This window comes from Desmodus rotundus, chromosome 9 (genome assembly GCF_022682495.2).
Source record: "Desmodus rotundus isolate HL8 chromosome 9, HLdesRot8A.1, whole genome shotgun sequence".
Taxonomy (NCBI): Eukaryota; Metazoa; Chordata; class Mammalia; order Chiroptera; family Phyllostomidae; genus Desmodus; species Desmodus rotundus.
In genome coordinates, this window is record NC_071395.1 from 113,513,361 (window position 1) to 113,530,596 (window position 17,236).

At 55.4% G+C, this 17,236-nt stretch overlaps 1 protein-coding gene across 1 annotated transcript; it reads right to left on the minus strand.

The window, feature by feature from the left end:
• Positions 1 to 649: 649 nt before the first annotated feature.
• RAB40B (RAB40B, member RAS oncogene family) lies at positions 650 to 17,092 on the minus strand. Its single transcript, XM_024553937.4, has 6 exons — positions 16,870 to 17,092; positions 5,392 to 5,452; positions 4,094 to 4,154; positions 3,329 to 3,406; positions 2,345 to 2,567; positions 650 to 1,071 (listed from the first exon to the last, which is right to left on the minus strand). Exons 1-6 carry the CDS (start codon positions 17,030 to 17,032, stop codon positions 800 to 802), a joined length of 858 nt encoding a protein of 285 aa, XP_024409705.2. The 5' UTR covers positions 17,033 to 17,092; the 3' UTR covers positions 650 to 799.
• Positions 17,093 to 17,236: the final 144 nt, after the last annotated feature.

A 17,236-nucleotide genomic window follows, 5' to 3' on the forward strand; every position in this document is an offset into this window, starting at 1 on the left:
GAGACAGGAAGGAAGAGAATGAAGGAAAGGGCTGTAAAACACAGAATCAGAAGGAAGCAGCCAGCAACTCCACCGTGAAACAGGCACTCACTCCACTGCTGAGTGAGGTCTCCTCCCAGGAGGGGGCCAGCCCTCTGCCTGGGCCGCCTGTGCTCTGACATCTGCCGGCCGCCCTGGCTCTGTGGCCACCGACCTGGCTCAGTTCCGTGTATCTAGAGGTATCTTTGGCATTTTCTTTTCTTAGCTTCATAATGTGTGGGACATTTTATACAAAAAAACGTAGATTTACAGAAAAATATGCATATAAATCACTTATTAATCCCAAAACGTAGTAAATAACATAGCAAAAATTTTTATCAAACCCCGTTGGCGCAGGAGCTGGGCGGAGCGTTGTGCGTGGGCAGCGAGTATAAATCGGGGCTTGGAGGTTAAAAGGAGGGTCACGAGAAGGCCCCTCTCCTGGCGTCGCCTCCGATCCCCCTGGCTTCACGCTCAGCACAGCACACGCACACCAACATCCTCACAAAAGCAGTTATTTCAAGGGAAAGGTCGCGCCGCAGTCGTGGGATGGGTGACGTTCAGAGTACCAACGCCCCCGTCGTGAACACACGTCTAACACGACAGCTTCATGCACACCCACGTGGAAACATCGGAATCAGACCGTGGGCCGGGCGTTCGTTGCACAGAGCAGCACGGCCACCGTGAGGGGTGGGCCGGCATCTCTCCGATCTGGAATGGCCTCCCAGCCCCGGTGCGGCCTGTCCCGGAGGGTCCGGCAGGCACCTTTCCGGAGCTTTCCTTAGGAGACTTTGCAGCTGTTTCTGGTGCAGCGCTTGGGTGGGCTCTGGGGCTGCCGGGCGGCCTTGCCTTTGCGGAGGCTGTTCCTCTTGTGGACGGAGCTGGCGGTGACGGAGTAGGAGCGGCCGTGCATCATCCTGGCGTTCAGGCCGTTGGCCATGGAGAAGGACTTGAGGTGGCCTCTCAGGGCCATGGGGAGCGGGAGCTTGTCCACCAGGTGCACCGGCGTGCAGGACACCACCGCGCGGCAGCACAGGTCCTGCAGGCTGAGCACTTGGGAGAGAAGAGAAACGAGCTGAGTTTCTGCCGTCCTGGACGGAGCCCGCCCGCCCTCCTTCCCCGGGGCTCTGGGGCCGGCTGAGAAAGAGGGCTGGCAGGGCTTTAGAGGTCTCATGGCGTAAACTCAGTTTACCCCCAAATCTGAGAGCCCATGGCCCTCCCCACCCGTGTGAGAGACGAGCAGACCTGGAGGGAGAGGGGTGTCGCAGGAAGTCACCTCAGGACTCACAGGATCGCGGTTGGGGGTCAGAGACCACAGGCTACAGCTTCAAAAGAGGTCTCCGTCTGGACTGCATAGCTGACGTCAGGCACCCGTGTTATCAGCTTTGTGGAGACGTGTTTGAGGATGCACTTGAGCGCAAATGCTGCCATTCTACCTCAGCTGCCTCACTCACGGTGTGAGCCAGGTTCCCGCCCGCACGAGGGTGGGGCTCCTGGGGGCCTGCCGAGGAGCGGGCAGAAATGGCAGCACACCCCTCTGGGGTCACAACACCCCCTGGCTCCTGAAGGACTCGGGGAAGAAACGCCACCCGGGGTTTGGCTCCCTCAGACAGCGGTTCTCAGCTGGGGGTGATTGTGAATCCCTGGACGTCTGGCAGCATCTGGACACATTGTGGGTTTCACTGCTGGAGGGCAGGGGCCCAGGGGTGCTGCTCAACACCCCGGGCACGGAGGACTGTCCTGCCCAATGGGAGGGATTCTGGGGAGGGGCCTGACCTAGAAGACGACTGTTGCTCAATCCACACTGTGCTGCCAAGTCAATGAATATACATTTTGTCATCTTTGTCTTTTAAAAGCAAAACGCTGACAAGTTACTCAGAGGGAAACAGTGGTGTCCGACATGTAGGTGTCCACCTTTCAACACGGAGGAATTTGGATACTATGTTCCAAATGCCGGTTACATTCTATTAAAAATACCCTGCGTACTTCTGTTTCTCACGTTCCTCTGTGCAAACAGCGTGAGTGGAAAGCGAGTCATTCCTAAGGAGGTGAGCTATCCCAGAAGCCGTGGGCATGGAGGTCTCTGGCCACCGAGTGCCTCACACGCGCTGCCCTCCGGGTCCATCTGTACAGGCTTGTGTCCTGCCTCCTCGTGGCTGCCGGCCGCCCCCTGGTTGTAAATGCCTTCCCCTCCGCCCATGTGCAGAGTTTCAAAGCCTCTCATGGACCCGCAACAAAGCTGCGAGTGTGACTTCCCCTGAGGGAGCACATTTACTCCTTGAGAAGGGATGTAGCGGGCCAGGCCGTGGGACCGCCCATCACCTACCCTTGCTCGGCCTCCAGAGCCGGTCCATCCCGTGCCGCAGCAGCACGATCCTGGCCAGCTCTGTGAAGGACTCGATGATGTTGAAATTGCACAGAGGGCTGACCTCGAAGAAGGTCACGCCCAGGCGCTCCGCGTAGGCCTGGGCCTGCTCTGTGGGGACCTGCCGCTTGAAGGCCAGGTGCAGGCGGTTTCCCACCAGGATTTTAGGAACACCGGGAGCATGCTAAAGGTCCAAAGAGAAGCAAGAAAGAGGGTCACTTGTGAGAGCTTTTGTCGTGGGCACCGAGGGCATGTCGGGTGGATGGCATGCCCCCAAATTCACACTGACCCAAAACTTCCAGATGTGCCCTTGTTTGGAAACGGGGTCTTTACAGATGTAGCTGGGGTGAGCCACAGAGCCAGTCACTGGTGTCCTCACAAGAGGAGGACACAGAGAAGACAGCCAAGTGACCACAGAGGCAGAGGCAGTGATGTGTCTGCATGCCCAGGGTGCCGAGGATGGTCGGCAGCCCCCAGAGGCCAGAGGAGACGGGAAGGGCCCTCCTCCAGAGCTTTGGGAAGGAGTGGTGGCCCTGCTGACACCTTGACTTTGGACTTGTGGCCTTGAAAATGTGAGAAAATGAGTGTGCTGTTGAAGCCGCCTGGTTTACGATGATTTGTCACAGCAGCTGTGGGAAATTGATGCGGTGGGTTTGGTCCTGGCCACTCCACATCCCCGCTGGCTGTGGCACTGATCAGGGTGCCAGCAGCCAGCAGCCTGGTCGGCACCTGTCAACCCACCCGGCCACAGCAGGGCAAACTGAGGCTCCGGACCACGTGCAGGGCCCTGACAGCCTGGCTTGGCGGTCCCCCGCACCAGGGGCTGAGGCCATGCTGGCAGGTGACACACCCTCCCTGTTGTTGAAGCCTCGTGCCCAGGCCCACGTGCCCTGGCCCAACACCCTCCAGCCCACACTGAGGGGGCTGTAGCGCGCCCAGCCGCACCTCATCGATCTCCTTAATCCAGCGGTCGATGCCGTCGAAGGACCAGCGGTTTGCGATGTCGTAGACCAGGATCACACCCTGGGGAGAGGTGCCAGCTGACTGCACAGCAGAGGCCAGCGCAGGTCTGGGCCTCTGCCCAGCAACAGACTCCCAGCCAGCTGAGCTGCCCCTGTGCATCTTCTAACACGAGCCTTTACCCACCGAGGGTGGCAGTCCCCCGATCACTTCCATTATGTCGTCAGCTCACTGATAACGCCCGCCCACGTCAGAGTGAGTTGAGGACTAGAACTCAATTCCCACGTCCGTGAGCTGCTCCAGGGACACAGAGCCTGGCGGGTGTCAGCGTCAGCAGCTCAGGGGGAGCAGAGCCCACCCACCTGGACGGGGTGTTTGGGTGCACACACACAGACACGCACAGGGTCATGGACCCTGGTGGCACCCGTGCACATAAACACACACGCACACACGTGTATGCCAACCCAGGTGTGTGTCTATACACACAGGCATGGACACATGCACAGAACAATGCCCCCCCACACACATGTGCACACTCATGCACACGCCTGCACACGCCTGCCCCACCGCGGCAGTCATACATGCACTCATGTGCATGCACAGCCCTGCTGCTGACGAAGGTTGTGAGCCGCCAGCACTCCGAGGCACTTTCAGACTCTGCCTCGGGTCACGCGTAGGGCTCAACCGCCTTTTCCTCCGTCCGCTCGAGGGCACCGGCTGCGGTGTGAGGTGCCCGCTCGGCGATGTTACCTGTGCGCCCCGCGAGTAGGAGCGGAATATGGTGCAGAATCTCCCCTGCCCGGACGTGTCCCTGGAAGGGAAAGGTGGCGGAGACGGGTAAGACGTTGCTGCCTCTTCCCCAACCTGGGACAACTGCCCATCGGGGGCCATGCCACCGAACACCCCCGGGACCCAGCGCAATGGCCACACTGTCCCCTGGAGTGACCCGAACGTCAGGATGTCTTTCTGGGCTCATTCTCATGTCTACTTGTCATTGTGTAGGTTCGTGGTGGGTTTCAGCACCACAACTCCGACATTTAAATGCGTTTAAGGCAAGTTTCTAACTGGTGTGGACTTTAAGATAAAGCTGTGTCGTAATGGGTGTCAGTGCATGTGGCGGGGGGCTGAGGGGTTCGGCGGGACCCCTCAACTTCCACGAACTCTGGAGAGTCGCGGCGAGCCCACAGACCCGCCCCTGAGCGAACCCACAGGATGGACCGGCCCAGGGGCGCCAGGGCCCGGAAAGGCAGAGCGGAGCTCCCAGAAGCAGAAATCCAGACAAGGAACAATCGTGCCTGGTGCCCCCGGGACCGGTGGACGCTGTGGCCGGCTTTCTCCTCAGGACGGCGTGGACACACGTCTGTGTGAGCAATGACACACCCATGTCCACAGGAGACTCCTGCGTGCCAGGCATGTCCTCACGTGTGACAGCACACACGAGGACACGCCTGCTGTTTCCTCCCCGCCCCCTGTGAGTGACCTGCCCCCACCCTACACTCAGGAGAGCAGGGCCTGGGCTCAGGAGAGGCCAGAGGCTGGAGAAGCATCTCGAGTGCGGAGGAGCCCGAGCAGAACCTCAGGAGCTGAGGCCTTGCCCACATGTGGAAGCTGCTAGAAACCTGTGGGCAAGAAGCACAACCTTGGAGACGCATGTCCACCTTTGCACTGGGGCCTGTGGGGCTGCTGTGAAAGGGGAGCGCTCTCCTGCCGGCCGGGACGTCTGCACAACTGACCTGGCCTCCCGTGCTAGGCCCTGCTCTCTGCACTGCTGGGGGCACGTCCCATGTGGGCACCCAGGAGGACCCCAGGGTCTGGCCGGGGCCATGGAGGCATTTACCAAGACAGACTGCCCAGACAAGACACAGACGAGACATTAGATGCTGAGAGAGCCCGGTTTGGGTGGTGGGTTCCCCTCTCTGGACCAGGGGCAAAGCCCAGACCACAGGATTGCCCACTCCTTCAGGCCAGGCCAGGATGTGGAGAAGACCTTCCCAAAGGCCGAGCTCCGAGGGCCGGCCAGCTAGGGGCAGGGCGGGGCCCTGACTCACCAGAGCTGCAGCTTCACCCGCCGCCCGTCCAGGAGGATGGTGGTGGTCTTGTAGTCGATGCCTGTGGAAGCGGGGGGGGGGGGGGGGGGGGGGGGGGGGGGGGCACAAATGCAGCCGGGCAGCAGAGTGATTATCCCCCACCCTGCAGATGCACGGTTTACCAGGTGGGGTGGGGTGGACCCTGCTGGTGGGTCTCCCCAGGTTGCTCACCCCTCCAGCCTACTGGCCCCCATCCTCCTCTCCGCTGTCATCACCAGAGGCCTCCAGGCCAGCGCCTGGCCCCCTGACGGGCCCTGCCCAAGGAGGGGCCAGCAGGAGCCGGGGGCTCAGACTTGCCTTCAGCCCCACGGACTGTTCTGCAGCCTGCAGGCAGCCCCACCTCGGGCCTCTGGTCGCTGCCGACCCTCCTCCGCCCTCCTCCAGCCGCCCCAGGACTGACTGCACCCCTGTGAGGAGCTGAAACACGGAGACGGCTAACCCCCAAAGGGTCACACTGGGAGTGGGAAGCGAACTGTGTGGAACGGGAGATGTGGCGTGGACGCCGTCTGAACTGTACGAAGACACACGGGGTGGGGTGCGTGCGCAGGAGCCGTGGACCACACACAGGCCAGCACTCGAAGTCTCCGGGTTGCAGGGTTTGGGTAGGTCTTACTTTTTTTTTTATGGCTTTTCTCTATTTTCAAGTTTTCTCCAACAAGTATGTATTTCTTCTAGATCAGAAAACAAGCAATAATCATTCTTTTAAAGGAGAAATATTCCTCCTAGAAGATAGATAGATATTCTAGCAACTTCAATGGTATTTTGGGAAACAGCTTTTCCTCCGTCTCCATGAAGCAACAAAGACACTTGGGAATCTGGTTTTGAAACTGGGGGCAACATGGGCCTGTTTGCAGACAGTGAGCGGGGCCCCCCCTCACTGCCGCTGAGACCCCTGTTCCGTCCTGTGCTGGGCGGGCTTCTTTGATTCAGAAAGTGCCCGTGGGTACTTATCGTTTAGCTCCGAACATTCTTTAAAACTTTCACAATGGTCTTTTGAAGCACCCTCTGAGTTTTTAGAACTATATTCCGTTTTTCTTTCTGCCGAAGCCGTGGACACGCGCGGGTTCCAACGACGCATCGTTTGCTCAGAGGCTCGGTGGGGAGAGCCGCAGCTGCCCGAGCGGCTCCCCAGGTCAGTCTTCGCTGGCCGCTTCTCCTGCGCGTGCCTGCAGACTGCAAACGGCCTGCGTGTGCCCCCACGTCCTGACCGTCCCCTTTAGGCCTCGGTGGACTTCCTGCCGTGGAGGTGAAAGTGTAGTTGTCTCCCTGACACACTGCTGGCCTCTCTGTCTGTCTGTCTGTCTCTTTCCCTCACACACAGAGTATAATCATGTTGACATTTTGGCTACATCAATATTCAACTTACTGTCACTTCAGCCGAGTGAACTACCTGCAGATGACCCCGCAGGATACTGTGTTCACTCTTCCTTCATGTACCACCTTTTGTTCTTACTGGAGTTAGGAAGCACCTGCTCACCTGCTAGGTTTCCTCTGCGTTTACCACGAGGTCATCCCTGTAGTCTCCCCTGCTATCCAGGTCTCCTCTCAGCACCTCCAGCATCCGGGGGACACCCTTGCAGAGCGCCTGCCAGCTTCCCTCTGCTCCCGTTTCACCTGCACCCCAGGTCTGCCCCTCTCGATTTATTCCTTCTTTTGCTTCCCTCGAAGGGCAACTGGAAGGCAGTGTTTGGGACTTTGCATGTCTGAAGTGGCTGCAGTCTGCCCTCACTCTTCTCTGAGTTCGGATGGGCACACAACCGAGGCAGGAAATGGCTTTCCTTCAGAACCGGCCAGCATTGTCTCATCAAGGTCTGCCCTGTTCCTGCTGAGAAGTCAGATTTCAAACTGATTTTCTCTTTTAAAGAAGGATGTTATTTATTTACTTTTAGAGAGAGGGGAGGGAGGGAGAAAGAGAGGGAGAGAAACACCAGTGTGTGAGAGAGACATCGATTGGTTGCCTCTTGCACACCGCCCAGCTGGAGGACGTGGCCTGAAACCCAGGCATGTGCCCTGGTCGGGAATCAAACCGGCGACCTTTCTTCGGTTCAGAGGCAGGCGCTCCGTCCACAGAGCCACACCAGCCGGGGCCCAAACTGACGTTGGATCCTTTGAACACAAGCTGGCTTTTCCTCTCGGAAGGCATGGGCAGAGCAGCTTTGGGGAGAAAGAACGACACAGAGAGAATCCCGAATGCCAGGCACCTGCCCCCGGCTGGCCCGCTCCACGAGGCAGAGGCAGCAAGCTCCTCTCTGCTGGCCCACTTGGACTGGTTTTTTGTTTGCACCAAAAGTGCCCTGTCTGACAGAAAACCCCGGACGTACGGAGACTGCAGAACGGGACGGAGAGTGTCTGACACAGGAGTGCTGCAGAAGATGCACTCGAACACCTTCCCAGAGCGAAGTACAACGACCTCCACGTTTCAGAACTTCGCTCGCAGCAAACAAGCATTTAAAAGATAATCTGACCAGCAGTAATGACTTAATTATTAGCCATCATCACTCAGACCAAACCCAGTGACCCCTTCAGGTGGTCGTCCCCTAGAACAGCCGTGCTGAGCCGCCCGCCCTTCAGCGGGTGCCGCTGGCCCAGGGACCGCAGGGCACTCTCCCAGAGAGGCGAGGGGTGTGGACCGACCGGGGCCTCGTGGGGGACACCGCGTCAGCTTCCGTTAGGGTGGCGACTGGAGGCCTTCTTCCAGTCAGCTGTGCCCCTCTGGTCAGCTGTGCAGCCCAGTCCCAGACACCTTGGTCCCCGCAACTGAGAGTTTGGGACCAACTGGCCAGGGCAGGGGAGGCGGGAGAGGGGGAGGGTAAAGTGTCAAGAAACACTGCCCCCCACTGGAGGTACAGGTTGTTCTCACCAGGGGGGAGAGGTGGACTGAACTTGCTGGGGTTGCCCACAGGCTCCCCAGGACTGTGAAGGCACCACAAGGAGAAGCTCTGTGTGCCTGGGAGCAAATCCCAGTGCTGACAACCAGCCACTTCCTCATGTTCCCCGTGCCTCAGTTTCCCCAGCTGCCTGGCAGAACACACTTGCCTCAACCACTCGGCCTTGTGCCTCCCGCAAGCAGCCTCAGCTCAGCCAAAGCTCCACCCTGCCCCCGACCTCTGGGCCCCAGATGAACCCTCCCACCCAGTGGTACCTGCCACTGGAAAATTCCCAAGTCGTTCCCTGTACGTTCAGGTTCAAAGTCGCACTGTGAGAAGAATCTCTTTCTTTTCCATAAACCTATTTATTGAGCCATATTTAATCCCTGCCATGTTTTCTTCTGTTTGTTATTTCCTCTTCTCAATTACGTGTTCCATTTTGGTTCACGAGGAACTAACATTTTTGACAGTAGTAATGTCAGTGTTAGGAATATTCACATTCCTGACCCTTAACTCATCCACCAAGAACTCTGTCCATCAGAAATAAAGTAAAAATACACAAGACTTCCAGAACAAAACACGTCGGCATGTTTGAGTGAGTCAGAATAAAAGACAAGAAGAGATATAATTTTAGCCTTCTTTTTAAATAAAAGGAAACGTCAAATGCTGAGCCAGTCGCCACACTTTTAGCTCCGCAAGAAGAATAAATAATTTAGTCTCTATTTCAAGCCCCCACCACCTGCTTAATTCTATTTCAGTGAGGCAGCAGACATTGCGAGCTCCGCCACCTAAGAGGATTTGCTTACGGTGTAAATATTGGTTAAACACCACTTACAAACACACTCATCTTTGAGAACCTGACTTTTGGGAAATGTGTCTTATGTTGAATTAAAATATCAGATGGAAGCCTGGCAGTGCCCAGGGGCGGGGCAAGGAAAATGTTCTGGAACCAGACTGGGGGGTTCAACAAGACCGTGAATGTGCTAACTGCCACTGCATTGCTCACTGGCACCCCACTCTGGACAGACGGTGGACAGCCCGGCGTGGGGGTGCCAGGAAAGCACCTCCAGCCTCCCCAACGCCACTGGGGCAGCCCGCGACCTGCACGTGTGTGCTTCCTGGTGTGACCAGTGCCCTCTGCCCAGGGCAGGCATGGGCTGCTCGGCGTGCCCTGGGCGCTGGGGCTCTGCCTCCACCCCTCTGCTGTGAGGTCAGTTTGGCCTGCTAGGTCAGCCAAACCGGGTCTTTTTTAGCCGCCTCTCCGCGCTTCATGCGCCCAGGAACCTGTCTTTGGGGAGCGCCCTCCCACCCTGGGCTGACTGGTCACCCCTCTGGAGCAGAAGCTCAGACGATGGGACGTGTCGGGGGATGAAAGGAACCACAGTGAGGCTCTCGTCGCTCATCACAGTCACACTTGTCCCAGTGCCTGCCCCAGAGCCCCACCGCAAACCAGGTCACCTGTCAGAGCTCCGGAGGGCAGTTCAGGACAAACGGCCTAGAGCTCCGGGCGTTGCCTGGACTCCTGCTGTCTTTTCCCTTAGCCTGCCCGGTGCCAGGGACCTTATTTTATCTTCAGTGACTGTGGTCTCAGGACACTAAACATCAGAGCGGGCGCAGCATGCTGCGTGCGAGGCCAGACTGGGACACCATCCACACCACGGTCCTCTGAGGACAGAGCGACAGAGCAGGGAGTCAGCTGCTGCCAGCCCCGGGGTGGCTGTTCGTGAAGGCCCGGGAGTGTCTGGTTCGCTGGGGCTGTTCCGAATCCTGACTGTGGCGGCACCACACCAGCCTTGGTCAGTGTCAGAAAGGGGTGGGCTTCCCTGCGTGAACTACACGTCAATGCATCTGACTCCAAAGAAGCAGAAAAAACACAGGGAAAGACAAGCAGTTCTGAGCCCCTCCCTGCCCATCACCTGAATCAGGTTGGCCCTGGGTTAGGGACTGCAGGGGTCAGAGGTCAGACTAATGGGGCACCCCCACTGCAGAGAGGAGATCCCACAGGACAGAGAGGAGACAGCTATTAAAGAGAATATCTGATGCTAATGTAATTCTATTATTTCCTGTTACGTAGAAGCATTTATGACTTAATTTTAAAGCTCTGGCCAGGTAGCTCATCTGGTTAGAGTGTCGTCCTGATGCGCCACGGTTGTGGGTTCGATCCCCGGTCAGGGCACATGTAAGCATCAACCAACGAATGCATAAAGAAGTAGAACAGCAAGTCGACGTTTCTCTCTCCCCCCTCCCCCTTCCTTCCTCTCTCTCTAAAATCAATAAACATATGCTCAGGTGAGGATTAAAAAAAGAAAAAACCCAACACATTAAAAAAATCTGTGTTCACACATGGTACTGTGGGGGGTAGAGAGTAGAAGACCAGAAGGCATCACACCGCAGAGTAGAGGGGAAGATATGACGCAGCCCTCAGGTCAAACTTGATGAAAAACCGTGCCTTAAATCTCCAGTGGTTGTCAGGGAAACCACAGCGTAGCTGTAAAACTGGCGAACTGGCAAACGCACTGCGGCCTGCAGCATCAGCGTCTCCTGGGGGGGTGTTGTGAGAGGAAGGACAAAACCCTGACCCTGGGGTCACTTTTAGGACAGGTGTTTCGATGCTGCTCCTCGTGGGAAGACAAGCCACCTCTCTGTGCCTTTTCCAAAGCAGACGGGCCACAGGGGGTGTGATCAAGAGTAGGGCCCACAGCCAGCCACCACGTCCCACTCGGCTCTTACACACACACTGTGTGATCTTCAGGGAGTTACTCATCCTCTCTGGGCCTATTAACGTACCCTGTCTCATGAGATGATTCTCCTACACCCTCAGCAAGTGGGAGGTACTATTATTAGCTCTCAGCAAAAATGAGACTGAGAAAGAAAGGTGGGGTTTTCCTGCTGGGAAAGGGAGTTGGAGAAAGAGCCAGAAGAAAGTAGCGAGAGAAAATAGTCTCCTGTGGGGGAAAAAATTGGGGGGCAAGACGTGGTAGCACTGAGTGTCAGTTTACTCTCCTTCCCTCTCCCATCCTTAATGAAATGGGCACAGTGTGGAGACAGGATGAGCAGACAGGCAGCCCCACTGTGGCCCTGATTCTGCCTGCTCCCCCCGAGGGGAGACAGAGTGAGGCTCCAGGACCAGCAGGGACTGGGGCAGGACCGGAAGTGTGAGGTGTCACCGTGGGAATGGAAGACCACCTACACACCTGGCAATGGGCTCCTCAGCAAGGGTGTCCAAAGGCCCCTCAGGCCAGGCCCAGAGCCAAGGCTCCTGCCCTCCAGCTGCAGCCGGGCCTCCCCAGACGGTCTGTGAGCAGAGAGCCGAGAGCAGGTCAGGCAGAGCACAAGCAAGACACAGGGACAATGCAGCCTCACAGTGCGCCCGGCCGCCCCACCAGCCAAGGAGAACACCCGCTGTGGTTTCTGCACAGGGTGGGGAGGCAGCGGGCCGATGGCCAGAGCCAGACCAGGGCGGGGTGGCCGCTGGGCAGTGACCAAGGTGAGAATGCAGTGCAGGGAAAGGGGGTCTCCCCAACTGGACATCCATTTGGAAAAAAATGTGTCCTGACCTGAAACGTCATTCCAGCTGGAAAGCAGCCGTCAATGTCAAAGGTAAAACTAGGGCTTCTTGAGGATTCCTTCAACGTCTCCATCATCCAGGAGTCGGCCGAGACTCCATCACGGGACCCGAGTCCGAACCAGGAATCAGTGCTCGTTCAGATAATGTTGACATTAAGGACTTATGGTCACCCAAAAATATTATTCCAGGAGTAATAAGGCAACACAGGTGAGAGTAGGCATTCACAAAACATATTTCTGACAGAGGACTCAGAGCCAGAATATATATTTAAAATACTCCTACTAACCACTGAAAGAATTCAACTTAATAGGAAAAATGGGCAAAAGACTTTAACATTTTACAAAACAGGAAGTCCAGATAAACATATGAAAAGCTGTTCAACCTCGTTAGTCATCAGAGAAATGCAAATTCAACTACACACTTTCCAAAACGGCCGGAATGCAGAGGAGACAACGCACACCAAGCGCTGGTGGGGAAGTGAGCAGCCAGAACCCCCGCGTGCTGCTGGTGAAAGTGTGAACTGGCAGGTATTCGGGAGAAATACTAAAACCGAACGCATGCACACATAGGTGTATCGAACACTCATCCATTCGAGGTTTAGCCTAGTCCAACGGCAGCGCATCTCATGGACACCCAAAGGCGAGTAGCCGGAATGTCCGCAGCAGAGCCAATCCCGCAGGTCAGACCTGGAAACCACCGAACGGCCCCACCCGAGCCGGCTGGGTGAGTGGGCCGTGGTAGATTCACAAAGGCGGATCACACACGGTAAGACGAAGGAGACTGTCACACAGAATGGGGCGAGAGGAGCGGCCACCAAAGAGCCCACACGGCACAATTCTGCTTCCACACAGAACAGACACAGGCAGAGCCACACCGTTTGTGGCCAGGCCCACAGTTCCACTGAGGGGCATGGGGGGCACGGGGGGGAGAGCACGGGGCTCCAGCCAGCGTCCTGCTTCTTAATCTGGGTGCTGGTTGCACGTGTGTGTGAGGTCTGTGAGAACTCACTGAGCAGTGCGGTTACGACACGCACACTTCTCTACGTGTACCTCACACTTCACCAGAACGTTGCAAAGGAGAGGAAAAGGAGACAAAGAACCCACCTCAGAAGGAACCACGAGCCAAGGAACAGAAGGAAATTCATCTCAATTACTTCATGCAATAGAGTTACTATTTTTTTGCTTTTTTTTAAAGTATATTTTATTGATTATGCTATTACAGATGTCCCAATTTTTTTCCTCCCCTTTATCTCCCTCCTCCCTGCGCTGGCCCCCTCATCCTCGAGCACCACCGCCCCCCCCCACCCCGCCCCGCCCCACAGTTCATGTCCATGGGTCGTACATATAAGTTCTCTGGCTTCTCCATTTCCTATACTATTCCTAACCACCCCCCTGTCTATTTTGTACCTGCCATTTATGCTTCTTATTCCTTGTAACTTTTCCCCCTCTGCCCCTCCCCACTGATAACCCTCCATGTGATTCTGTTCCTCTTCTACTTGTTTGCTTAGTTTTTGTTTTTTCAGGTTTGGTTGTTGATAGTTGTGAGTTTGTTGTCATTTCACTGTTCATAGTTTTGATCTTCTTTTTCTTAGATAAGTCCCTTTAACATTTCATATAATAAGAGTGTGGTGATGATGAACTCCTTTAAGTTGACCTTGTCTGGGAAGCACTTTATCTGCCCTTCCATTCTGAATGATAGCTTCGCTGGATAGAGTAATCTTGGATGTAGGTCCTTGCCTTTCATGACTTCAAATGCTTCTTTCCAGCCCCTTCTTGCCTGTAAGATTTCTTTTCAGAAATCAGCTGACAGTCTTATGGGAACTCCTTTGTAGGTAACTCTCTCCTTTCCTCTTGCTGCTTTTAAGATTCTCTCCTTCTCTTTAGTCTTGGGTAATGTAAAGATGATGCACCTTTGTGTGTGCCAGGGTGTAGCAGGACAATAGCTACAAAGTGTTGAGGGAACAAATATATAACCCAAGAGTATTATATACAGCCAAGATATTGTTCAAAGATAAAGGCAATGGGCTAGATGTTCTCAAACATGAAAATGTTTAGGGAATACTCACAAGCCCATTATGAAAAATGACAGAAAATGAAATCTAGCTAACTGGAGGGACAGCAGAATAAAGAACTGACTGCCACAGACTGGTGAACAGGACCGACGGTGAACCCTGAGTCCTTAAACGGTGAGCTACTGCTGAGCAGTTACGGTCGTGGTAGCTACAACACGAGTCAGTGATACAGGCCTGGGCAGTATGAAAATGACAACCCAGGCTACAAAACTCGGGTGGAGGAGAACAGAGATGGAAGCTGGAAATGCCCTGGCCTTTCAACAGCAGAAGCACCCATAGTTTCAAAAAAAAGATTCCAACTTTTTACAATTTTTCAAAAATCTCTTTTTTAAGTTATTGAAATTAGAGAGAGAGAGAGAAGCCTTGGCTTTTTTTGGTCCCACTTACTTATGCATTTATTGATTGATTCTTGCATGTGCCCTGACCAGGGATTGAACCTGCAACCCTGGTGTATCAGGACAATGCAGTAACCAACTGAGCTAAACAGCCAGGGCCCATAATTTCCTTTCTTAACCCTAGAAAAGTCTCTCAGTAAATCAAAAACCCACGAGGGGCATATCTACGACATCAGTTCTTTTCTGCAGCATCTCAAGCCAAGCCGACAACGAAAGCTTTTGTGGAAGTGTATTTTAGCCTAAGTCCTCCCTCTGTGCCAAGGAAAAGCTTTAGAAGAAAGCGTTTACTCTAGAAAAAGACATTGTTTTTAGAAATCCTGGGTCCGTTACCTAACACAAAGGGAGTAATGCAACGGAGTCTCAGCCACGCGCCCGTTCAAACTGAGGGAGTCTTACAGAGGTTACGTCCTCCTCGCCCCCACCGTATGACGCAGAGCCCTCCACAGCTCCTTCCCCTCAAACCCGCACAGTTCTAAAGGCACCGCGCTCTACCTGTTGAGTGTTTTATTCCTTCGCCTCCACTGTGGCTCCCCCACTCACCGCCAGGCCCTGAGGACCCAGCTGTGGAGCCAACGGCCTCTACCTTCCTGGAGCTTAAACTCCGGGGCTGCTCTGTCCAGAACTCTGCCACCTCTGTGTTGTCACCAACCAGGTGCTACTGTGGAGCACTGGAAAGGTGGCTAATGCAAAATTGTTTTTTAAAATTTTTGCTGAGTTTATTGCGGTGACATTTGTTAACAAAGGCATACAGGTTTCAAGTGTACAATTCTATGACACATCGTCTGCACACTGCATTGTGCATTCGCCACCCAAAGTAAAGTCTCTTCCTGTCGCCATTTATCCCCTCTTTGCCCTCTTCCACCTCCCCCCACCCTTTCCCCCTCTGCCAATCACCACAAAATTGCCTGTGTCTATGTATTTTTTCCCCCTTACTCCCTTTACCATTTTCACCCAGTTCCCAACCTCTCCCCTCTCCCCTCTGACAGCTGGCAGTCCGTTCCCCGTATTTACAATTCTGCCTCTATTTTGTTTGTTACTTTATTTTGTTCATTAGATTCCACATATAAGTGAAATTATATGGTATTTGTCTTTCTCTGACTGGCTTATTTCACTTAACAGACTCTGCAGGTCCATCCATGCTGTCACAGAAGGCAAGATTTCCTTCTTTTTTCCGCTGGGTACTGTTCCCTTGTGTACATGTACCATAGTTGTTTTTATCCACTCATCTACTGATGGGCACTTGGGCTGCTTCCAGGTCCTGGCGACTGTAAATAGCACTGCAGTGAACATGGGGTGCATATATTCTTTTGAATTAGTGTTTCTGGATTCTTCAGATATATTCCTAGTAGTGGAATTGCTAGGTAGTGAGGGCTAATGCAAACTTTTAGTTGTACAATTATAACTACTTTGAATTAAAAAAGCCACCCAGACTGGTGTGGCTCAGTTGGTTGGGCATCGTCCTGTAAACTGAAAGGTTGCTGATTGGATTCCCCATCTGGGCACAAGCCTGGGATGATGGCTACGTGCCCTGACAGGGCACGTATGAGGGGCAACCAATCCATGTTTGTCTCTAACATCACTGTCTCTCTCTCTCCCTTCCTTCCCTTCTCTCTAATATCAATAAATCGATAGATAAAACCTTTAAAAAATTTTAAAAAGCATCGTGTGGCTAATAGCATCATCCCGGACAACACTGTTTTAGCATCTATCAGAATCAACATGAGACCACCAGGTGGACCGTCCTCCCCCTCCTGGCTCAAGTTCATGCCCAGCGCACTTTCCTCTCCTCTCCTGCTGTCCTTCTTTCCCTCGTAATGTCCACCCCCTCTTGGGGCTACGACTGTCAAACCTCACACCTTGTGGTTCTCCCCTTGCCCCTCCAGCTCTGGGTGCTCTAGTCTCCTCTCGACCTGGAACCCACTCTCCTGCACTTCCTCAAGCCCAGGCCAAACTCTGGAGGGTCACTTGGGTATTGCCCTTCCAGGACTGTCCACCTGGGTGAGGACGCCAGGAACCCCTGAAAAGTCTCCGGACTAGGCCTCTTTCGTCTTCTCTCCCTCCTCTTCCATCCGACCCACGCGCAGAGCCGCCACCTGGGAGCCTGCGCTGGGATCCCACGCTTGGAGTCACTCCTGCCGTCTCCGCACCCCACGCATTCTTTCCAAACGCGTCGCGCGCACGTGGGCCTCCCTGTAGGGCCCCATCCCCAACCTCCGGCTGAGTTGTCCCCATGCTCTCCTCCTGGAAGTCACCCCCAGGTCGGAAGGACCCCGCCCCCTCCCCGCCTGGCCAACCGCTCACTCCCGCCGACGCGCAAAGCGTGGCGAAAGGATGGAGGACGTGCTGCTGTGCCGTCCCCAAGCCCCCCACGATCCGCCTGCGACCCCCACGTGCAGAACAAGGGTGCAACGGGGCCACCCGCGTAGTGTGGGCACGATCCAGGCAGAGACTAGACGGCCTTGAGTCCCACGCTCCCGGCACCCAGTTGCGCTCCTCCTACCGGGCCCCAGCCCCGCTCCTCCCCGGCCCCGCGCTCACCCGCCGGGTGGCCGTACGGAGACTCGGCCGCGCCGTCCTGCAGACTTGCCAGGATCTCGCCCTTGCCCACGTCGCTGTCGCCCACCAGCAGGAATTTGAGCAGAAAGTCGTAGGCGCGGACAGGGCTGCCCAGGACACTCATAGTGCCGGCTCCGGCGCCCATGCCCGGCCCGTGGGACGGCGTAGAGGCGGCGGCCGGGCACCCAGGCGCCCCGCAAACCCGCAGTCCGCGGAAAGCTGTAGCTCCGCGCCCCCGCCGCCTGACAGCATGCGACCCCGCCCCGCCGCGCCATTGGCTGGCCGCAGTTGCTAAGGCAGTTGCGCGCTTTCATTGGATAGCTTCTCTGTCTATCTTACTGTCGTCTCC